This window comes from Scomber scombrus, chromosome 7, assembly GCF_963691925.1.
Source record: "Scomber scombrus chromosome 7, fScoSco1.1, whole genome shotgun sequence".
NCBI lineage: Eukaryota > Metazoa > Chordata > Actinopteri > Scombriformes > Scombridae > Scomber > Scomber scombrus.
In genome coordinates, this window is record NC_084976.1 from 7023168 (window position 1) to 7048568 (window position 25401).

General features: G+C 40.5%; 1 protein-coding gene across 5 annotated transcripts in view; it reads right to left on the reverse strand.

Moving 5' to 3' along the window:
* usp45 (ubiquitin specific peptidase 45) overlaps positions 1-25401 on the reverse strand; it is a 37684-nt gene continuing 12283 nt past the window's right edge. For 4 of the 5 annotated variants that reach the window (XM_062422399.1, XM_062422401.1, XM_062422400.1 and 1 more), the window contains 13 exons: positions 22266-22417; positions 19241-19336; positions 18553-18683; positions 10928-11015; positions 8041-8122; positions 7614-7705; positions 6842-6898; positions 6569-6700; positions 4997-5654; positions 4447-4544; positions 4264-4350; positions 3980-4127; positions 1-2029 (listed from right to left, as the gene is read on the reverse strand). In XM_062422399.1, the coding sequence (XP_062278383.1) occupies positions 1899-2029; positions 3980-4127; positions 4264-4350; positions 4447-4544; positions 4997-5654; positions 6569-6700; positions 6842-6898; positions 7614-7705; positions 8041-8122; positions 10928-11015; positions 18553-18683; positions 19241-19336; positions 22266-22417 (1952 nt within the window). In that variant the 3' untranslated portion in view covers positions 1-1898. The remainder of the gene's footprint in view (positions 2030-3979; positions 4128-4263; positions 4351-4446; positions 4545-4996; positions 5655-6568; positions 6701-6841; positions 6899-7613; positions 7706-8040; positions 8123-10927; positions 11016-18552; positions 18684-19240; positions 19337-22265; positions 22418-25401) is intronic. The other variant, XM_062422404.1, reaches the window with a different exon arrangement.

The window sequence follows — 25401 nt, forward strand, 5'->3', positions numbered from 1 at the left end:
GGTTCACTTCATAAATTAGATTTATTTTGCTTTTGATACAGTATGTTGTTATACTCATTCCAAATGTTCATCATTTTGTAATTAAATGTTTTTTTTTCTGGAAACAAAAATCTGTCTGGAGGAAAAACCCTGCACGCCTGAAGCACCATGATTTTGTATTGTTTTTAGTATATATACAGTTACATATACTCGTTATTATTTTCGCTTACAGTAAATTATGCTGTACATAAATATGCCACGCGTTTCCCTCTTTGCATTTCCGACTCTGCATGTTTTTTCTTCTCACCATGCGCAGGTTTCTTAACCTGAAGCTTAAGAAAACATTAAACCTCTTTATTCTAAACCTTTTTCCCTTCTACTGTTTTGGCAAATGTCCAACAAGCAAGAAAAAAAATGAATGTTGTCATCTAAAATGTTTTCATAGAAAAAGATGAACAGCTCATTTGACATAGACATTTCAAGAATAGGCAATACATTCATTATAACATTTAACCCCATGCACATGACAGCAAAGATGTTTTTCTAGTAGGACTCAGAGCCTTTTGAGTTTTTTATATCTCTATTTTCTTCTCCTCAACCTTACTGATAGTACTAGTGTATAAGAAGTCAGTCCGACTCTTTGTTGAGCATCTTAATGTGTTTGTGTGTGCCTACACAGTTAGAGTCGAGCTGAAATACAATGAAGGCAGACAAGGTGCTTTATTGATCTGATAAATGTAGGTTGAGTAGGTTGTTTGTACAACAACGCTCAAGAACCGTACTGATGACCTGAACGAATGTTAAAGAAACTCCTTGTGTGTTCGGTTTTGATTTTCTGCTATGACTCGCAGTGGCAAAACCCGTCTTTGGCAAATGTAATTTAGTGATAGTCTTACATTTATACATTCTGATGTAAAATAAAAACAAAAACGAACAATCCTTTTTTTCACCAAAGTAGTCTGTAAAATAACTGTGTTGAGCTACTATTTAAAGGTGCCATATGTAGCAATTCAAACCAGTTTGGCAATGTGAACTACTTTATATGATAGAATGTGGATTATTATTATTATCATGAATAAATATGGCAAAAGTTTAAACGATTACTATTATTACTGATCAAGGTTCTCAAATATGTGACCACATTTCCCATAAATCCCGTCATAAAGGATACCTGACTTGTCCTCATCCTCAGCGTCTTTTTCTTTAGTGAAGAAGACAAACGTGTCCAAATTCATTTTTCCATTGATGTTTCTTCACATGTATCATCAGCCATTGCCAGAAACAATCAAGCAGAGGCAGCGCCACAAAATGTAAAATCTTTAGTGTAGAGTGCTGACAGGGGAGCAAATATTCTTCATGTTTGTGCGTGTTTAAGATCATTATAGTAACTCAAACTACATGTGGCAATCATTTACTGATGTGAAAATGATACACGTAGCACCTTGAAATTACATTCTCCTGTCTGTCTCTCACTCACTCACTCATTCACTCATACATCTGTGTGTGAGTGAGCAGTGAACACACACGCATTTGACATCGGCTTTTCAGTTTCAGAATGATACAGATAGACGACAAAGTTAGAACAGCTCAGGTTCAATAACACTCTTCTCTCCTGACCTCTTCTTAAAGGTTAGGATTTTTTAAAATAGGATACGTGAATGAAAATTGGGACTATATCAAAGCAGAAAGTACCTTCTCATGGGTTTCTTTTTACATCTAAAATTTAGAAGTGCCAATTTTTTTATTGAGAATTTCTGCTTTAGTAACACGACGCTCATTCCTCACATGTAAGAAAAGTGTGTGTGTAGTCGGTCCCTTTTCTTTTCTCCTTCTCAGATACAGTAAGAGGAGTTATACAGGCTGTAACAAAAACAATACAAAGCAAAACAGATATCTAGTATAAAATACTTCCGGTCACATTACAGCATTTCCTCATAGAAGAGCAGGTATGCCTGAGAGTTGAGTACTCTTGACTCTGGTACTGTCTGAACGGTGGTATCACTAATGTAGACCCACTGGCCCTGGGAGCTGCTGCTGGCCTCCCTCGCACCTAAAAAACACACAAACACACATACACATGCACAGTGTTAATATCCAGCTTTTTGTGTTGTAATTGTTGCTGGAATGCCATAAAAAAAAATACATCAAAAAAGGAAAAAAAAACAAGAAGCCATCCTCTGTTTTAGTATTATTTATCTGCCCAGATGTGTTGTCATATGTCTAATAGAACGTTTCCAGTTTGGGAAATGGACTTGGAGACAAACTAGGATGATACATTTGATATAACCACCAATCTTCAAGCAGCAAAGCTACATGATGAAATTAGAGCAGAAGCAACTTAAGCTGCAGTTCCTCTACTAGATGTTACCTTTTGATAAACATTAACTATGTTTCTTTTGGGCCAATACAAAAGTATGTTTTACACACATCTGCTTGATCACAGGTGTGTCTGTATATCACATTCAGCTTTGTTGGTTGCAGTTTGGTTGCGTCACTCACACCACCCAATTTTCCCCAAATGTGGCTTTTCTGACCCACATTTTTTGATGAGGAATAAACTAAAGGATATCCTAACTTCAAAATGCACATTCATACACCTACTGTATGGTCAAGATCAAGGGCTGAGCGATATTGTTAAAACCAATATCATAAAACAAAACAGATTGTTTTTCTAGTAATAATATATTTGCAAATATTATCAGAGTTTATTCCCTGATGGCCTTTTTGTGATATTAGGTTGCTCTGATTTTTCTTAAACTCTTCCCTCTACATTACAACAAGCCCTCATGTTTGGTATGGTCAATGCAAAAAGGGTTATCCTGACAGAGTGTGCGTCTGTCTCCCCTCTCTGCTTTAAAAAATGGCTGAATGACATGGTCTCCTGTCTGTACCTTGAAGAAATCAGGTACACCGTGTCTAATTCCCACCCCAAGTTTCTCAAGGTCTGGGGAGCTTTTATTGATCATATTAGGAAGGAGAAGTGTCTCACTGGGAACTAATTACATTGGACCACACTGTATTGTGTTGTATTTCACTGCAGTGTGCTTTGATCTGCCAGGTTAATCTTCTTTCCTGGTCTTCCTTGACCTCTCTGCCTTACTTACAACGACTCGAATCCTGACACTCAGTCCACTGACATTTTAGTCATTGCACGGATTGACATGCATGTGCATCTTTACTGTGAGCTGGCAGTTTGTTTGTTTTAGTTTCATTTTGTTCTGTTTTGTTGTATCGATTTGTCTTTTTTGTTGTTAAATAATTAAATAAATAAAAAATCAATAACAAATTCTGTTTTTAAATTACAATTAGCTTGGAATCATTCATTTGGACAGCAGGATCTCAGAAAATAATAATGAGAACGTTTGCTTCAAAACACACAATTGATGAGTAACATGAGACAAAACATGATAACATCTGTTACAGCCTCTGATACATTTTTGAAGCCTGAATTTCTGAATGATCCTTTATACTGCTCAATAAGATGACCATGCGACAACATGTCAAAGTGAAAAATTGTTTGAATAGAAAGAAGAAAAAATATAGAAAGGAGTCGTGATTGTTTTGATGTTACAGCAGGTAGACCCTGTACATCACATGACTGAACCAAAGCTTATCAGCAGTCATTACGGCCACGGGTTTGACCTTTCTGTCATCACCAACCAATGGCTCAAATTACAATATGTCAAGTCATACTTTATCCTGTTAGCAGCGAGGGCAACTGCTTGCTTGGGTTTTTTCATCAACCTTTCAGCCCTATTTTGTCAATCTGGCCATTCTTCTTGAGAAGAAGAGAGGAATAAAATAAAAAAAAGGAGAAAACAACATCGATCTATAGAACACAAAGACCTCCATTCATGCTGCCTTTTGTAGAGGACATCTTCAAGGTAACATGGAGCGAGGCCTTTGCTGCTCGAATATTGACCACTTTCATGAGCCGCGCACTAACACACTAACGCACAATAAAGGGTCTTAAAAGAGCTTAAGAGAGCTAAACCCTGACCTGACAGGTTTCTGTGATGCTGTTCTGTTTTCCTCTGGGGAGGGCGAACTTTTACATAAGCGGTGTAGTGGCCCCCACGCATGGAGCCACTGTGCTCCACAATCCCATACAGGCTGTAGAGGACCCGCTCACCAGCTGAATTCTGATTCTGAAAAAAATTAGAGAGAAATAGGAAAACCAAGGACATTCATTACAAACTCAACTACTAAGGAAAAACAGAAGACATGTTAAGTAAGTAATATGAAATAAACTGATTATTTTCCCAGTTTGGATCGGTGTGGTACCTTGCAGGTCATCGAGCAGAACGGAGCCAGATCCAGGATCAGCGGGAAGTCAACATGGCGGTTCACCTTTCGTAGATTCATCCCTGCCTAAAAATACAAAAACAGAACGGCAGTGCATGAACATTTAGGCTTGTAGAAAATGATTTATGGAGGACAATCAATAGTCTGCATGTGGCTGCTCACCTGGTGGAAACGTTTGAGATGCAATGTGATGACAGGAGGCAGCGAGGAAATTAACATTTGCTTCCTGGCGCTGGTGTAAATCTTCTCCACCTTCTTATCTGTGTCAACAAACACAGAAACACAAACAAAAACACAGATTGTTTGATTTAAAGTAACGTATAAAGTAAGATTGTAGTCCTTTATTAAATTAGTAACGACTAGTAACAACGGAGTCTAATGTGTGTCAAAGATTGAGGCGTATTGAGTCATATTGTAGCAGAAAAAATTGTATGTAGAAGTGTTTTGTGAGAAAACAGACAGTAAAGAAGTGAGCAATGCTTTACGAGTGGACTGTTCCTATGGGTTGAAGTTCCTATGGATGTTTTAACAGTTGTGTATAATGGTAATTGTTGGAATCATGCATGGATGCAGTATCATATCATCAGAGGTTTCCCATAGACAACATGAAGTAATCATCAAATATATAATAATCTGGTAATTATTTATAATCATTTTGACTTTATTGACTGCTTGCTCTTCCTCAAAGTTCTTTCCAGATGTTTGGTCTTACCAGCTGAGCTGCTCTTGCGCAGCTGCTTCTGTCTGCGTTCAGTGCAGCTCTCACACAGCAGCTTGTTGTTGCCCATCAGCAATTCCACAGAGGTAAACTGGTGTAGGCAGGACTGGATGGAGCACTCCTTGGAGCTGGGGGTGTAACTGTGGGACAGAGCCTGGAACGCGCCCTGGTGGTGTGGATGGTGGAGATTATCTCGCGACTGTGTTTCTCCCGACTCCTCTGGAGTACAGTGTGTGGAAGGTGAACAGTCCGCAGAGGCGAAGCCCAGGTTGACTTTAGACACCGCAGTAACCAGCTGCTCTACAGCACCACCCTGCCTAGCGGAGGAGGATGACGAGGGTGAGGAGGTGGAGATGGGTGTAGGGGATGGAGTGAGAGTGGACGACACTTGGGCGTGGGTGTGGGCGTGGCTGGAGGAGGAGGTGTGTGGGGCCCACTCGCTTTCTGAAGCCTCGCTGTCTGCGTCGTTGCTGCTGTCCTGAGGACCTGAGTCTCTTTCGCTGCCGTCTGAAAGGCTGCCGGCAGCGGCCATCTTGCAAACTGAGACGCCACGGGCCGAAACGCCTGCCACGCCCTCCTCCTCTGGCCGCTCCGCACCACAGCTTGCCCCCTTCTCCTCCACGGAGCTCGAAGACCTCCTGGCCTGCTGTTTCTGGAGGAGAAATGGAGATGTCAGCCCTTCAGACATGACATTTAAGGCACTGCAAATTTTACATGATGGTGTCATGTTTGAGAAGGGTAGTTAATAATAGTTTCTGTAGGTTCAGTAAAGGTGGTAAAATTGACAGGAAAGGCATGTAAGAGGCATTTAAACATTGTTTGGTGCCAGTTTTTTCACAGACTAGAAAGTGATGCTTTAAATGCTGTGGCTTGGTCAAAGAGCTCATTTTGAATCAGCAGGAGATACTTTTCCAAGTTAAATAACTAAGGCTACTTTTGTAGAACTAAAGCTAGAAAGTAAAATGAGAATTTAGGATGATAACATAGTGGTAACAGTAAACAATCTCTTGGCTTGTACATCATGTTAACATTTCTGAGATGCCTTGCCTAGTGTGTTAGATGCCAAATACTGTGCAAGTGTTGTTGCTCTATCCATTAAAAAGTTATGAAGAAATATTACAATTACAATTAAAGGAATTTGATATGAAAGGGTAAGTAAAGATAAGTGCAGTGTTTACACATCTGAAGCCGTTATGAACTTAACCACCATTACACCATTTTTTCCAGTATCATATAATTCCTTTTTATTTTAATTGGTTGAAGAGCTACAATGAGAATTTAGCTTTGTAGAATCTAAAGAGCCGTTCTTTGTCTTGAATATCACAATAGACAAAAAAGAAACTGACATAAAATAAAAGAAAATGTCTGTATTTAGCCACAGCATCTCACATTTCAAAAATATGAGTATCTGTTTTGAAGATGATGGAGAAAAAAAAAATAGAACCAGCATCACACAGAAAAAAGAAAAGAACAAAGAACAGAAGATAATGAACTTTATGAGATGCATGGATACAAACAAGATGATAATCACTTTTCACATAACAGTGCATACTCTACCATACACACCTGTCCACTGAGCTTCCTGGTGTTTCTGTTGACGGAGTGTGCTGAAGACAGAACCTGATCGCTGTGACTCAGGTGGGCGTCCTGCTCCCGGCTGCCCTTCCCCAGCCTGCCGGGGTTGGACGGTTTCGATATCTGAACGCAACAAATAATCATCATGAGTGGAGCCTTGAAGGATTTGGGTTAAAAAAAAACCCCATCTTGCAATTTCTAAAATATGTGTAGTATTCACAGTATGAAAGTGTTAATCATCATCCGCAATTATAAGCAGCTCACCCTCTCCTCTATGATGGGTAAAGAGATGTCTATGAAAGCCTCCTTCACTGTGGAGATCTGAAAAAGAAATCAGCATGCAGGTCAGTGCCAGCAGAGTCGACATCTCAGCCAGTTGCTTACTTCTCCTGCAGGTTTCAAACAGGTCTGGGAGGAAAATTTGAAGAAAAGGGCTGTTTCTCTCTTGCTTTTCCTCTGCAGCTCCACACCTGGTGTTCTCTACATTCAATGATATTCTTTCGTTAGCACAATAGCGTTTGCTTTGCTAACAACCCTGAGCTCCCACATCTTAGTAGAAGTAAATGCCTGCTGCTCTAACAGCTGGTGTTGAGCTGGTCCTTGAAGTGCTTTATTTGTTTTTTTCTAAACATCTGGTCTTTATGGAGTTGATTTATAATTGAGGATTTTCCTATGATTTAGAAATGTGCTCTGCATGGTAAACAGCTGGTTGTTATTCACTTCAAATGTGACGCCAGTGTTGCTGGAAGCTGTGTGGCAATGTATTTTACTTCTGACAGCAATCATTTAAAGCAGCAGCAAAATTTAAAATAAATATTAAAATAAAAAAAGGCGGGTTCAGAACAGTAAATGAGGTACACATGTTTTCAGAAGCAAACTGTGTCTGAACATAAGGTTATAAGGTTGGCAGGAGAAAGTGTTGACCTTGTTGTCCATTGAGAACGCTGCACTGTGCTGTACTATGAGGACAAGCTTGATTGGTTCACACTGACCAATTGGATTTTCTTCTATAGTTCACCCACACACACACACTTACATGCTCACACTCTTCACACATAATGGTGTTGGTCAGCTCGCCTACAAAGATGGAGTCAACAAAGTTCATCTTCACACCTTCCTTCCCGTACGCTGGTGGGAAAGAAAAACACAGCGTTCAATTAATTACACGTGTCAGTAATGTTTAATTAAATATTAGGTGTTAACAATGAATATGTTTACAGGCTTCATAATAACTATATACCTCCTGTCAACAGTTGGGCAATAGTAGTCACTAGTATCTAAAAAAATGGTATATGGGCTAAATGCTATATTAATGTTTTCCTTCATAATATCTCTTTAACTCTATAATTCCCTTCCCTCAATCAAAATTGCTCTGTGGCTGATGAGTAATTGTATTTCCATTAACTGCCACAAGATGGGACTATTGATCTTAGCTGTCTGTCTAGCGCAGCATGTGTATGAACCTTTGACTTGGCGTTTGGTCTCTTCATCTGCTGTCTTCTCTGTGGGATTGTTGAAAGCCTTCAGGATGCCTGCTTTTACCCTCTGGAAACATCAAACACAAAATAATTAAACAACTCAGACTGAAAGTCATCTTCCTAGATGCAAAATAAATACATGCATTCACTCTGTGGGATTTTTTTGTGTGTGTGTGCGTGTGTGTTTTTCTTGAACTTTCTTGATTACATCCATTAGTCAAATATCACAATCTAGGCTAGAGCTCAGTTTGACAGTTACATCTATTATACGCATGTGTATGTGTATATGCAAGCAGTGTAAAATAATTATTGTGCTTGTCTAAAACTGTTAACATGTAAAACTCTTCATTAACTGTGCATTTTGTGTGTGTGTGTACGTGTGTGTGTGCAAGTTTTTCACGGGGGCCCCTCTGATTGAGGGTGACATGGTCAGTGAGTGTGTTGGTGAGAGAGCTGTGAAGAGGCACAGCCACAGTAAAGCACCAATCAATAGATAATTGGCCATGGTCTATGTCTGCGGTCGAGACCAGTCATCCCCCCATTGTCCCGGGACCCACGCACTGGACTGGCTATTTAGGTCAAAAAAGCCCTGTTAATCCCAGCCTCAGCCAGCCCCACAACCCCACTCAGTCAGCGCAGTCAAACCAGGCTGAGCCTCTCCTACTAATTAATTACCAGTAACCCCCCTCCCCATCACTCCCCTCTCCCCAAATAACAGCGTGCACTGTCCCACACAGGATGGGGCAGTGGGAGGAGGCAGGGGGGTTTGGGGGTAGGGGGAGTAGAGAGGGTTGCTGGTACACGGGTGCAGGGGTGGAAGCAAAAATGAAGACGAGGCAAAGAAGGACAGTCCATGCCCTCAGAGAGTAATACCTACCGTCTCAGCTAATTGGTGATAATTGACTGCGGCCACAATTAGCATATTTAGATCTCTGATACTAATGGCCAATCAACACAAACACTTAGGGCCTCTAAAAGGTTGTTGACACCCACTGCACATACAAACCAAACAGTCTCCCTCTGATGCATACACTCTTGTACACGACAGTGTGTGTATATTAACTGTAATGTATTTGTGTGGTACAAATTCAATTCAAGATCATTGCGTTTACACAAGCTCTCTGGGTATGATTTAATTGCTGTTGGTTTAAGAAAAAATGTAATGCTTCTGAACAAGCTCTATTAATTATACTTAAATATACAGAACATCATTTTTTTTTAGAAAAGTTAGTAACTGTTATAATATGTGTTTAAAATGCCACTGTACCTCTGAATGTGCCTGGCTGAATAAATGAGTTTCTGAGTGAATGAATAGAGGAGGCCGTACCCCTCCCTCTCCTCCTCCTTGATTGGATTGGGAGATGGCTGATGAATGTGTGTGTTTGTGTGTAGGAGGGGGGCGGTGGGTGACCCTCAAGCACAATGGGACGGCCCTGGAGCCCATTCAGCAGCTGTGGGTTTCCCAAGATCACACAATGATGCCGGTCGTGCCACTTGCAAGTCCCCTAAGTGGCACAACTGTCAGTGTTCACAAGTTTGAATGGAAGCAGGGGAGCCCAGACCGCGGCCCCTCCTGGGCCCGGGGCTGACCACTAAACACACCCGCTAACTTCTCCTCCAAGGTTCACGTAGCCACTGGTGGGGCCACGGGGGCTGGCAAGGCCCTGCAAAGGGCTGCTGTGGGGTCTCCTAATTGCCCTGTGAAGGGGGTGGGGGCTGGAGTGCTCTGTACTTGCCAAAAACACGGCACCATAAGGTTAAAACACAAAAACTGTCTTGCCAAGCAAAACGAAGACATTTGGCTACAGCCACCCACACAGCTGAATGTCCCACATGCAGGGTGCACTGGGTAAGATCTTTACTGTAACACTAAATGTAATGCAACTGTGGAGGCCTTAGAGGGCTGTAACAGCAATGACAGAGTTTGACCTGGTGATCAGATTTATGACATTCAAACCTAATACATACAAAATGTAGCATTCCAGATTTGTGTGTCCCACTGACCATACTTATCTTTTCACAGTCCCTTCTGTCTATTTATTTGTTTTAGCAACAGTGTGTTTTCTAGCAGTAAAAATATCAATACATAAATCAAATATTTAATAAAATTAGCAAGAAGACGGACATCCAGCTATAAAATTCTGGATTTCCTCAGCTGTTCAAGTTCATTTGTGCATTTGTAAAGAACATTTCCTCAAATATATGAGTACAGGGAGTACTGATCTGAAGGACATTTCTGTCACAAAAAGTGAAACTTCAGCAACCTTCAACAGAACCTGACAAAAAGTCCCCCAAAAATGGATTCTGGACTTGGAAAAAGCATGTGGGTTGAGTACTTCCTTAAAACCATTAAAGCTAGGCTCCTATAATAAAAATTAGACATGTCACCGCCACTAAGCCCTGCTTACAATTTTTGCCCAGTGGCCACTTGTGGTATTGCAGCAAAACATTTCCTTGTAGCCCAAAAAGCATTTTTTCTCATAGACTACCATTATAAATGAGATGTCTGTATGTCAGTACACAAGATAGCTTGAACCGCAAACAAAGTCAATTATGACTCTAATATGATGTTTTGATAAATAGAATTTTATATTTTTAAAACTTTCCTCAAGCCAAGAAAATAAGTAAAATCTGTGATGTAAAGATGTAAAGTCTATATGCTGAGTGGGAACTTGTGGGTGGGGTCAGCGGGTGAAACACTACTGCGCTCAATCAGGTATTAAATGGGCTTTGTCAGGGTCAAGTCGGTTTAATGTCCGGTCCAACTATTTCTGACATTTGTCTTCTTACATATAACTCCTCTGGGTAATATCTGGATAAGTTAAGGTTTGCAGTGCATGTGTGAAAGAGCTTTATATGTGTGCAAGCTCACCTTAGTTTCCTCTACTCGTATGGAGTCCAGTAAGTAGTGCAAAAGCTCCTGGCTGTCCTGTTGTTGGTAGCCCTTGAAACGCGGTGCCCTAGAAAAAAAATACATAAGTACAAATGAAATTCCAGAGTTGGCAGTTCGTTTCCACACTGACGGGTAAAAATCCAGATATATTTGGTGACTAGTCAGGAACAACAAATCAGTTCAAGAACATTATATGACATCCTGCTACACTTAAGACAATGCCTTTCTCTTTTTTAATAACTATATTTTAAAATGATTCCATGATGGATATTCAATAACAGGTTGTGGTGCAAGGAACTCTAACACGAGAGACAACCCAATCAAACAAAGATTCAATTTAAACAAAGAATTAACACCATCTCTGTTCCAGTAAAAGTATCCAGGGGTCTCATTACGAGGTAAAATGCTTCATACAGAACAAAGATAAGAATAATTTGTCAGTCAGGTCATTTATTTCCCTTGACTTTTCACTGATCGTGTTTTTGGCAAAGCAGGCTAGACCTCCAGCCTGGACATTAATGTCAGACAGCTTAGAGGGAAGGCTCTCCTTGAGTCCGTCCCCTGGCCGTCCACAGTGAAGCAGATGTGAGGACAGATGCCAAGCGCAGATGGGCAGCCAAGGCTAGAGCCACTGCAACCTGTTGGGCCGAGTCCGCCACATAACCACAGGACAGGTTGGTCCGACAGGCATAGCACACTCTGAGAGACCATGTTTCTGATCTCAGAAACCATCAGTCAAATGTTGAGGATGTTCGGAGGGTGGGGGGGTTTGGGCGGTGGGTAAACTCATTTAATGGTACTGTGGAGGTCCTTTACTGGTACTTCATGGTCTACACTAGAGGTCTTCAGGCCCTTCATGTCTTCAAATCACTTTAAAAGAGTCAAATGTGGTCTTTTTTGGGTTGACGAGATATTTTTAAGGATGCTGGTTACCAGTTCTTCTACACAGCAATATATATCTCCTTTACACTGCTATTTAAGATTTCTCTGTTTTCTGGCCAATTTACAGTGAGGTTTGTTCTGCTAGATTGATTTATAATCAATTTAAACTCAGATTTTGAAAATAAAACCCTCACAATAAAAGTTGTATATAAATTGTCAAAAGCACTTGCAATTTAGAGAAGTAAATTCAGCAGTATTCTTTCTATATAGAGACTGTGTTCTGTAGCCAAGCATCAATGCCATTCATAACCCTATGTATTTGATGAATCTGCTCACACCGAGTCATCTCTTTAAGATAGGCTGACATGCGATCCAAGAACGGACGCCCATGGCCGGGGGAGAGATGGCCAACCACCTGCCCTCAACACAGGTCATAACCAGGAGGTCTGGAGGAGCCCAAAGTCACCCCCACACCCTTACAAACTAACACAAGCTCTGTCTCCTATGCCCTTTTCATGCAGACACATGGGGAAGGGTGGGAGGAGGGGGGTGAAGATGGTGGAAAGCACATATGTCATTTATTCGCCAAACCTAAAAATGACCAACATGTGAAGGAATGTCTCCCTCTTGTTCCCCGCTAACAAGTCTGTCATTTTCCCGGAGAGCAAGAGAGAGAAAGAAAGAAATATAAAGCAAAAAGGAGAAGAAGAGGGTGGAAATGAATGAGACAGAAAAAGAGGGAGAGACAGAGTGAGGCAGAGAAGAAAAAAAATATGAAAAGGTTGGTTGGGATCAGTGGGAATGAGGAGGTCTGGAAGCTCATCCCAGTGGAGAGAAGCAGAAGGGCCCTGTAGCGCTGCTCTCAATCTGGCCAATGCAAACAGCTGCGGTGCTAACACAATTAACAGCCGGATGAGTTAGTACCAGAAACAAGGCCACACAAGCTCACCCCCACAAACACACACATATGAGCAACACAATGCATCCGTACACAGTTCATATAAGACATTCATGCAGCGTTTACACACACACAGGCTTTTTTTTTTTTTTTTTTTACGAAAAGTGACTCAATGATTTACAATATGGTCATAAAAAATGTGCAAAATATAAACATAGAGGCTGTTACAAAACAGAAGCTGTGCTCAAACTGGACAGAATGCCTGCGCATCAAACACATCACACTTTTGCTTAGTGTCTTTCTACATTTGTTCTATTTATTTGGCTGATTGCACTATTCATCTATACCAACATTAAAAACTCCTACCTCTGGCCTACAATACCAACCTTAAAGTGTTACAGAGTTATAGGAGTTATGATTTATTTTTTTAAATTAAAATGTCAAGTAATATGTCAGCTCTGTACTGACTTCTGGTCGCTCTGTACTGACTTCTGGTCCCTCAGAAAGGTCTTTAACAACGTACAGAAAAAAACTTCCCATTTCCCTTCCTTTAATTAACACACACATACCTTGCAAGACCTTGATTGCTGTTGATGCTTGAGTTGTCTTTTATTTGTTGCATTTAGCCTCCCTATGTAACTAAGCCAAACAAAATGCTACAGTATGTAAACCGCACAATATCTAACTATATGACCATGTCTTAACATATCATATTTATAATACTGCAGACCACTGACATTTAGTCATATGGTGCAAACATTACAATTATTTTATGTTAATTTATTCAAATGTATGCTGCTGGCATGTGGACATTTGTGAAGTGAGAATATGCATCTGTGTCTCCCTCAAATTAAAACATTATATGGTACGCTTATTTGAAAGATTGAGAGACGCTAAGAGCATGAATTTCAACTTTGAAGATTGTTTTTGACTTAAGCAAGTTATCTTTTGGGCAACACAAGCAGTACCACTGGCAATGAACCACACAATACCAGCCCTAGGAGATGATTCATCTTCAGCTTTGCACAGGTTTTATTTTCCTATTTTGAACATAATCAACAAGCTTATTTTCATGTTTTCACAGTGAATGGACTCTAATCAGAAGACTGTAAAGTTTGAAGCCCTGAACTGTGGCTCTCAGCTCAGCATCGGTGCACAAGCCAATATTTGTACGATTGTTTGGTTTTTTTAGGTTTTTTTTTTTTTTACCAACAGTGAATCTCTGCTTCTTTTCTTAAAACTGACAGAGGTCTTCCTTCTGTGCTGACAAAAATGCCAGCCCTGCCTCTTTGTGTTTGTACTTGGTGCGTGTTTACGTGGGTGTCCGTGTGTCCTGGATTGCAGAGAACTAGATGGAATCCATTGTTGTCCTCTGCTATTTCTATCAGCACACAGATGGAGAAGAGAGCGAGAGTACTTTTCATCTTTTTTTTGCAATAAAAGAAAAGTGTCCTGTGGCTGTCATGAAAATTGAATCAGTCCTTGAAAGAAGCAGGTGTAGATGAATGCCTCTGTGTGGCCTATTTTATCAAGCTTACAGTTCTGCAAAAGTCTAGGCACCCTATGACGAAAAACATATTTTGGTGATTTTTGGTTAAATTGAAAAGATGTAAACACAGCCTCTCTAGGACATGGGAATGAACACAATATTTACTGCAGACTTTAATGCATAGTTACTTTTGATGTCATTGAGCATGAGCAAAAGTTTGTGCACCCTAAGTCTCAGATTATTTTTACAAGATCTCAGATCTTAAGTTGTTAGGTCTTATGCATGTCAACAATTTTCATTAGGAAATGTCATGCTGGTGCCAATTTCAAAGATTTGCAACTACTCTGACAATACCTTCCTTGTGCGAACACTGAATTCCTCTAAGCAGCTGTGCAAGAAAATGAAAGTTATTGATGCCAGCAATGCAGGCGAATCTACAAGAAGATAGCAAAGTATCGCTAGCTTGCAGTTTCCACAAAGCCAAATGAAATAGGTAGCACATTAGGGCAATTGTAAAGGTCAAGATGGAAAATCTGGGAAATCAATAAAACTCTCAGAGAGAATTGCCTGTATGCTGGTGAGAAAGGAAAATCAAAACTCCCATTTAAGTGCAAAAACTTGAAGGAAGACTTAACAGACCGTACCCACATTCTGATCCAAAATCAGAAGAAAGCAACAGAACATCAACAGACATTTCATGAAAAGAACACCTTTTCAGCTGATAAGCAGAGATGTAGCTCTATCATGTTTTGGGGTTGTGTTGCAGCCAGTAGCACAGGAAATATTACATGGGAGGGAAGGATGGACTCCACTAAATACATGCAAATTCTGGAAAAGGGGCCGCTATTAAGTATTGACTATGTATACACGTATGTATGTATGTTTGTACTTTCGCACATGCCAACATTTTTATTTATTTATTTATTTTAGATTCACGACATAAAAAGTAGCTGTGCATTAATTTTCACAGAACACAGTATTTTTCCATATCCTGTAAGACTGTGGTTTAATTTTTTCAATTAAAATAAAATTAATCTAAATATTTTATTTGTCAAGGGATGCCCAAACCTGTGCATACAACTGCATGCATTACACATGCACAGACAGTGCATCCCAATACACTGATAGTGTATAGTAATCACTACAAATCAAATTCTCAACAAATATTATTTGTATTGCTTTAGATTAACAAAAGCGGTATACATGCTACATAATAAACACTGAAAGTTGAAAATGAGTTGAGTCTTTAATACAATGTTATCTTCCCATATTACAACCACTGAAGAGTTGTATAAAACAACATGGTCTGGGTACAAGCTGGGACCCTCTCTGGCACCAGATAGAGAGTGTGGTGCTGACAATCCAACCACATAGCTTGGCTCTGGTCCTAGTCCAGGCCAGAACCCTTCCACTGGCAGGAGGAGGAGAGGCAGGCAGTGGGGTACTCAGCTGGTTGAGGTCAAATGCACACACACACACACACACACACACACACACACACACACACACACACACACACACACACACACACACACACACACACACACACACACACACACACACACACACACACACACACACACACAAATAATAAGCCTCCAGTGGTGGAAAAAAAGAGAAGCCAATAAGCCTCAACCTTACTGTCAACACAGTGACAACACTTGGAAGGACAGTGAAAGAGAAATAGAAAAGCACTCTCAGTCCCTACAGGTCAAGGGCAGACCCGCCCTCTTGGGAGTGACAAGAGCTTGCAGTGACAAGTTAGGATGACAGGCTACATTCACACAGTACAGCCATCATAAAGGTCACTACAATGGAGAAAATGCCCTGGTAAACAGGAGCAGTTCTTGACCCTGCCCCTTCAGCTCGATGCTTTAGATCCCGGCTGAATGCAAACGAGCACCTGTGTGGAGGAGTCTGACAGAGGAACATGTGCGAGCTTCGCCAACTGCAATTACGTATTCTTTGTGAATACATGATTGCCACAACAGCATATACTGTAAATGTGAAAGGCCTTGAAGTGTCCATTAAAGCCCTGAATAAAGTGTGCCCTCGTGAACAGCCTCCTGAACCCATAGTGATCATCTGTGGATAAATCCTGACTTCTTCCACTTTATTAAAACAAGAAAGATAATAAACATTTCACCACTATTTGAGAGGTTTGTCTATTCATCTCAGACAATATTCTCCAACACATCTACTGTTTAACTTTCAACATTTCATATTCCCTTTGTTTGTTTTTTTTAGCCTTGAAAAAAAATGTATGGCTGCATGTCACAGTTCAATATTTGTATTTATTGTTTGGGATGTACATAATAAATACATACTGGCCTGAGTTGAAGTAGATTTGTGGTAGAAGTGTAGCATATGGGTGATGGGTGCTGATGCTTAAAGTCATATCACTCTATTCAAATGCACGTCAGTGGAAAAGATTAGCCCTGCTTAACATGGGATCTGTGTGAGTGCATTAAGGTGTGTGTGCAATGCCTGCTGTCTGAATGCACAATTGACTACGTGTGTGTTTTGCAGGCTGAGGTGGTACCAGGTGAGGTGGCAGTCCACACACACACACACAAACACACACAAACACACACACACACACACACACACACACACACACACACACACACACACACACACACACACACACACACACACACACACACACACACACACACACACACACACACACACACACAGAGAGACACAGGCCTGTCTGATGAAAGCTAGGTACCAGAATAACTGTCAAAGCCACACCAGAGACATACCTAGTCATCCGACATCAAATGCCCTGGTCACCCACCTGCACTGCTAAACAGTGCGAGACCCCCCCCCCCTCTCTCCCACCTCCCACTTGCGTACACACACAGAGCGGACCCAACCAGCAGTATACCATGCTCAAACAAGAACCCAGCCAACCAAACATTCACATTATTCATAAAAGAGAACAAAACAATTTGACAAACGTAGGGCTGCGATTGGGCCCCCCCGCCTGTTAGACTCTACTCCGGATCAAACATGACACAGGTGGCGCAGCAGTGTGGCAAGTAGCAGAAGACCTACAAATAGGTTGCTGCACTGAGGCAAGCTTTGGTAAGGTACAGTGGCTTTAATGTGTTTTGTATATGCTGAGCTCAGGGTGTCTGAAAGAGATTCAGCTGGGACCAGGTGTTAACTGGGTCTGGCTGGTTAAAGCGGTCATCATCACAGTGAGGGGATGAAAGCAGGTAAAAGCTGCGGCTTTTGTGTGTGTTGTAAACCGCTGCTGTATGGATGGAGAACTGCGATGCTGACACTTGTGGTGCCGTTTTGATGACTTCACTGACCTTGGGATAAATTATTTGTACACAGGAACTGGACTTATTGTATCAACATGGGGGGGGGGGGGGGGGGACTCAACTGACAGCTAAGACCTGCAGGGAGAGGATCACACGACTGTTCTACAATGAGTTTTTCAATTAAACAGACACATTATAGCAGGAATTACAGTTATCTTCATTGAAATTGAACTGTTGTATCTGTTATTTCAGTCATTAAACTTTTATCGGGTGAGGAATTTGACAGAAATTTCTGCTAATATAACTATGATACATAAATTGGAAAATAATACTAAATGGATCCTTAAATGTAGTTTTCAAAATCTGATCAATTTGATATTTTGTTTGCAAGAATAATTAATAATAATCATAATTAAAGGTGAAAGAATAAAGTAATATGGCCGGCTGACTACTAAAACGTGAGTGTGTGTTTCTCTTTACTGTAGAGTTTTAATCATTTTCTAGCCACAGCTGTGTTTTCTTCTTCTTCACCGTTTACCTTAAGTTAGAGTACGACTAGATAAGAAAAACAAGCCTACAAATGCTTTTTACTGTCTCCTTCGGTCATGTGATCTTCTCTTTGGAGGTCGTAGTTGTCTGTCCAGTCTCCCATGTCCACGGGTCATTATAATGATAATCATAATAAGGGGTTAAATGAAAATGGCTGAGAGTAACTTTGACTTTAGGCTTATGGAGGGGTTGTAACAGCACTTGCAGTTCTTGATATTCCCAACTGAAAACACTAAAAGTGAGTGCTGAACCCAATCAACCTCCAAATGATAAACCATGCACAATATGAATATTAGTAAACCATAATTAACCATGCATAACATTTGGGCTTCAGTTTTGGTCTCACTACAGCAGAAATGTAGCCACAGCTTTTTAACTGTCTTCTGTAGCTTCTGTAGTGTTAGGGCCATCTAAGCTTTATATCGTGACACTCATTAACACTCATAAACAGATGGATTGAGGTTGAAAGGGAAGTAGTATGAGACAGACATAAAGAATGACGCCTTACTTCTGGCAGAGCTGATTAAAGAGGATCTTGGGATTGACCGGGCCTTTTCCTGGTTCTTTCATGCTCTGGAGGAACAGAAACATGGCCGCAGTCAGAGGCTCTGGACTGGGCAGCGTTACTGTCATTGGACTCTGGAACAGGAAGAGACAACATGAATTCATTTAAAACATTTGGATGTGATGGCAGGAATTTTGGAGGACAAAGACAACCAAACAGGATCCCTCTCAAGTGTGTAAGGATATACAAGTGTGCCAACAACCAGTTTTATGTTACTGAGTTTATTTACTTATTCATATATGAGTAAGCTTTTTTAAAAATAAGGTCAGACATACTATTATAAAAAATGTGTTATTTCATTTTTCTGGCACATCCATCATGAAGTTTTAATTGTAACTCATAAAAGATGTAGCTTTCAAATTAGAATAAAAGTTGCCATTAATACCAAAGAATGCATTAACATGACTACCTTCCAGTTAATTTATTCACTTTTGTTTTTCAAATTATTGTCTGTGTCAGCTGTCACTGATCTCACAGATGCAACAGATATGACCGAGAAAGGATCAGACAGATACTGAGAATTAGAACAATGAATTCAAAAGCAAAGTCATTTGCATTTGTCCAATCTGTCGGTTGGTTACGAGAAATCGGAGCTTTTCGAGGAGTAAGAGAGAGGGAAAGCAAACTGTACCAGATGGGTCTCGACAGTGGGGCAGATCTTCAGCTTGTATCCCTTCTCCTTCAATTCCTGGATGAGGTCGATGAGCATGTGTGTCTGTGACAGGTTCTGTGGGAACAGAATAAAATGACTTAACCGGTGTTGTAGTTAACACTAGTGTAACTAGTTCGAAAGGTGCCTGTTCAGAACGGGCCGACTGCTTCACCACTGGTATTACTGCTTCAAAGCATAGAAATATTAACACTGTTGATGTGAGGTGTAAATCTGTACCAACAACATAAAAGAAAATAACATTATATTATACACAGATGTTAAATACTGTAATAGTTAATCTTTTCTTATTCAAAGTATCATGAGGGCTGCTGCATATAAAAATGAAATATATAAAAATATATAAAAAATGTGTATCCTAAAATAAAGTGGATCGATCATATTGGTGTCAAAAAATGGATATTGGAAGGTGACATGAAAACAATGCAGACCACTGATTGGTCAGTCATTTATCGCACTCAGGGGCTTTCTGTTTCAGATAAAGCTTTCCACCGCACCCCTCCTCGCTCCGTCGCTTTCAAGAATACTTATACTAACTATATAAATAGGGGTGCGACGCGATGTTGATACATATTGAGCAGCTAGATATGCTCTGTCTCCTTCTCAGTATTTTTGATTCTGAGAAATCATGAAGCTGATTGAAATATGAAATTACAGACTTGAACTTGTTCAAGTAAATGTTCCTTAGTTCATTGAATGTTTTATATTTTAGGAGGAAGTAGTAGTTTAGTAGTCTCTTAAAGCATTCACACATGTGGAACAAAGCATACACACCTGAGGAAAAAAAGCCTATTGTCCTGTTGTTTTTTGTATTTACTGCCTCACTTGTTGGATGTAATTAATCAATGAAAAGGAGGAAAATGAAACAAAAACTAAGAGCATCTGATGGTTGTTTATTTGTGCTTTAAAACATAACTGCCATGAATCAATCAGACAATAATGTATTGTATTTTTGACATTCACCAGCTTTCCTTCTTTCAGAGAAAGCTTTCAACCACTGTTACTCCTCACCAGCCCTTTCTCTCTGTTGTTCGCTCGTTCTCTCATCTCACTTTACCTCCTACACTCTCCTTCTTTTGTCTTAAAAAGAAAAGTGTCAGGAAGCTGACAACAAAGCTTAACTTTTAATGTTATCAGATGAAGAGATTACAGTCTCTCATGGCAGGGGTTGTACAGCTCTGATGATCATGACATAAAAACGCAGAGCCCAGACGCTCCGCCCCCCTTCTTACAGGGCATAGTGGCTCATTGATCATATGTCCAAATTGGACATATTCGACACTGCACTTCCTTGAGTCCCCAGTAATGCACTCGCCAAGTTTAAAGACGGTCTGATGATCGGTTATGGAGATATGAAAGACATGCATACATGTAGATGGACTTTTTGTATACGGGTACAGATGTGGAAAAAAATAAGCAATCAGTTAAGCTGCTGAATACCTTACATATAAGTCAGCGGAGAATCAAATTGGGAACATGCTGACATTTTAACAAGTCTCAAATTAAAAAGATAATAGAAAAAACCCATTTGTGAACAAGAAAAACGTCGACCACAAAAAAATGATGATCCTTTAAAGATAAGAGACTGTTTGAAACCACACTCAGCTTGTGGCAATTCAGTGTGGCCAATAAAAATAGCCTCGTGAACTGTTATCTACATTTTAGGAAGATTTGGGGAAACTTGTGGTGAGTTCATTATTCTGAAAGACCCTTTCAAATCTATCTATGTTCTGAGTTTGAAATGTAGAGAAGATCCTTGGTGAAGCAGTCATTGTCCTTTCATGTTAGAGAGGCATCTTTTTCCTTCGCTTTCAAGAGATATTTGTTTTGTCACATCCTGGCAGTGAAGACAGTTGCTATGGAAAACACACAATGGAGCTGGCATTGTGAACGCAGACACAGCTCATCCTCTGACAATTATGTATTTTCACCAGAAAGATTGCAACATCGAGGAGACAATACAAACAGACAGGGAGAGGGAGGGAAAAGCATGCAAAGCGTGCTCACTCGAATTTCAATCAACGAGAAAGGCCCTAAGGGTGATTAACAAAATGGCGGAAAAAAACCAGGTTCATTGTTAAAGAGGCATGTCAGTTTGCAGTGACCATGACACGACCAGAGAAAGACCGGGGAGCTTTTAGCTGTGTTGTACAATAATAATAATAATAATAAATGATAACACCTTTAATTTGTACCACACTTTTCATTCATGGAGAAGCTGCAGTATTAATGACACAGAACACACTACATACAGGAAACAGAAGCTTTTCTGAATGAAAAGGTTTTCAGGCCTTTTGTTTTATAAGAGTCTGGGGTCTGTGCTGCCCTCAGATGGTTAGGATGGCTGTCCCACGAGCGTGGTACAGCAGAGCAAAAGGCTTGATTCCCCCCACTAGAGTACTGGAGACCCGGAGGAGCAAGCTACTGGCAGATTTGAGGGTGCGGGTGGAGGTTTGTGGAGTGATCAGTTCCTGTAGGTGAGGAGGCGCGTGTGTGTCCTTTATCGGATTTGAATGTATTTGTACGTATGATTCATATGGTAAACATTCTCTGCACCAACTGAGTGCCACTTGTGTGGGCAGGTGAACATGTTTACTACAGCGCTGCATTCACTCCTGCATTGAATAATACTTCAAACTGACCTCAAGGCCTTGCACATTTACACTCAGAGTTATTGTCAGAGTGTAAGCTGGTTCACTATAGGCCACTACACCAAGGAAGTAACACTTGAGGAGTGCATATATTGTCATGTTCATGCTTTTAAAATAGAAGCTAACTGTAGCTGCAGATACCTCGCGGTTATTTCGACTATTTATTCTGAAAAATGTGTAAAAAATACTACATAATATTGTATTATCCCCAATAAATTATGAATCAATACGTTGGCCTTTTGTTCTAGTCATTTTCTAAACTCTTGGTTTCAAACATCACACACACACACACACACACACGCACAGAGGATGCGAGCAGACTCTGTGGTACCAACCTGCATAACAGCGTTGAAGAAGCAGGTGTTGCCGAGGTTATTGATGCCTTTGACAGGAACCAGGGTGCTGTTGATGGCTGGACTCTTGCCTCTGTGGGAGTCACTATAATCTGATGGTTCCTCTCGCAGCTTGATGATCTTGGGTGACGCTGCTGGAACAAAAAAACAAAAACAAAAAAAACAGATTGGTGATGTAGAGTAGTAGAATATCAAAAATGCATATTGGAAAAAAATAATACAACAATTCTTTACTTTGAGGTTATTTTTGGTGAAGCCCAGCTTACAGTTACAGCTGAGATGGTTGGTTGGTTTGGCAACTCGGTTTGGTCTGAGATTGAGAGGAGACTTTGGCCTTTTGGCTGCTAAAAAGAATTGTGACTTCCCTCCCTTTCATTACGATTGTGTGTCAGGATACTGAAGAAAACAGGGCTCAGGCTTGATGATAGACTGGGGCTGGGAGCAGGGTGCTGGGATGGCAGCTGGAAGGAAAGCTGGGTCATTTGGGAAAGCAGATGACAGCTGTAGAAGTTTCCGCTGGTTAGTGAGAGGGGGAAGGGGGGGGTGGGGTGGTTGGAGGAGAGATGGCTCTCCACAGCCAGCTGTTACTCCTAATCACCGATGAAAACTAACCTTAAACAGTAACTCAGATACAGATGGTCACAGTATGACAGTGACATGTAGATAGTCTGCTGGGGACAGAATAGGGAAGGTGCTACAGCTATGAAAGCTGATGGCGTGCCAGCAGCTAACGCCATGATGGCTTAATACCAATAACATGTTACTGATACATGTTACTAGCTAGTAATACTGCAAATACTGAGGAATCTGATATGAAATTTAGGGTCAAAGAAGGTCAAACCTTCATGAATACAGTTTAACATCTGTACACAGAAACCCTGTGTACCACTGGCTCCTCCATCTAATAGATAATGGATACTTCACCTTTTCCTAAATGACAAACACTTAGCTCTGAGCAAAAGGGTATAGATGTCATCATTATGTGCCACTGACCCAAATAGAGTCAAGTATAAATATATGTTTGATGTTTGTAATTGGTGGCACCGGAGCAAAGAATCACCCGACGAGAAGCAGAGGTTCTTGTCGGTTCGATCTCTTATAAATCTGATGATTCTGACTCCTGGAATTGTTACAATATTCATTTTAACATCCATACTGTAATAGCATGCAACCCCACAGACCAAAACTCATGTACGATTAAATAAGTTAAAAAAGCAAAGAACTATTAAATATGCACAAAGATAAATTCCATAAAAGTGAACATCTCTGCGTCATCCATCAAATACAGACACTTCTCATTGCTTTCTATGTAAAATTGGTAGATACAATAGGGAAAAAAGAAACAGTGTGAGGTCTATATAACACTGTGTTCAGACAGAATATGAAAGAATCTGAGGTGGTGCTAATGGATTTAAAGCAAAGAAGGAAGGAGATGAATTGTTCCAGCAGTGGAAGACGTGTTGCTTACAAGGTGCTACCTGAGGCAAAGAGGTGTTCACTCAAGGTGATACTGGAGAAGAGAAGAAGACCAAAAAAAGAATGGGCCAATCAGCTTCAAGCTGGATTTCAAATGCTCTACAGTGGATGAAAGATTCAGTATAGTGTAGAAATGCATGGTTCCTCTAACATGACACAACATGCTGTCATGGGAATTTCAACTGCTAAATTTTCATGTTAACTGATCAAACGTTGATCGTATCACAATGTATAACTTACCAACTGCAAGTACTGCAGCGCTATCTAGCATACATGACGTAGATTGGTATGCAAACAAGACTTGTGCGAGATATAAACAACTAACATTTACTGGAGATCATCTGACTACTGGCATTATTCTGTTTGGTGAGTGGAAAAAAAAAACCAAAGTGTGTTTTATCAGATGAGGCATTAATGAGAACACAAGTGAGAAGTCCCAAGGCTGAACAGAGACAACAGGAGATGGCCTTCTCACCCTTCCTTCCGCATAAATTACTCATTTTACACTATTTGTGCTGACTTTCATGCTCCAAGAAGCTGGAAGATCCTGAAGCTCCTACCACATACACACACACACGCGCACAGTTTTTCTAACAGTTTCTGCACCACTAGATACCAAAGAAGGACATATGGATGTCTTAAAAAGGTACTATGATGACAAGTGATTCCTGATTGGTGGAAAAAAACTATTTTTTCAAGAACTGTGTCATAATTGCTTTTATTTACGAGTAACGCAGAGGGGAAATTGTGGGCGCGATCAAGGTTGTGCAGGTATTTTTCAGATTTCAGGCTGTGTTCCTAAACCGCAAACTATATTATGCGAGACATAACATCCATATTCACATTGCATATGACATACCTCCCAGCAGCCTTGTGTAAAATCTTCTGTGTTGGAGCATTCAATACAGCTGTGTTCTGCTATGGAATAAAAAGGTTGAATGCTTCTTTAACATAGAACATTATAAGACAAACAATAATTTTCATGTTAATTATAATATTATTGTTGTGCAATTTAAAGAAGTGATAATACGCTCTCATTGTCCCTATGAATTCAATGAGTTATGAATAGTAAATAGCAATACAAGCTCCTTTGTTGTAAGTTAATAGGAAATTTTAGTGGAAAATGACAAATTCCTGCAGAGAATGATGGCAGTATATTAAGGCCTGCAGGCTGTGGAGAAATCAAATGAATGCTGGTAAACACAAAGAGAGTTTAGACCATGAGCACTTCACCTATATAAACCAATCAAGAGCGCAGGCTGGCAGCGGGGTCACTGGCATGAATTCGCTTTTGCCCAAACTCGAGACATTCTATTGAACTGTAAACCATTATAACAATGTGTAGCCTCCACTCTTAATAAAAGGTCAACCTCTCTGTTAAACTGATTTACTCTAAAGCACACACACATGCACACAATACATACTCTCTTTCACGTCTGCCGCATTCATATATTTTCTAGCCTTGCACAAACAGTTTAGCTTTATATTTACATTGCTTTAACTAACAAGTGCCTCACGCTGAACACAGTCCCCTCTTCGGGCGTCTCCTGTAGTTTTGGGATTAAGGAGGTTCAGCTTGTCGGGATGACAGGCTGTTGTGGCGCTCCACCCAGTGGTGCTAACTGCATCTGGCCCCCCATGC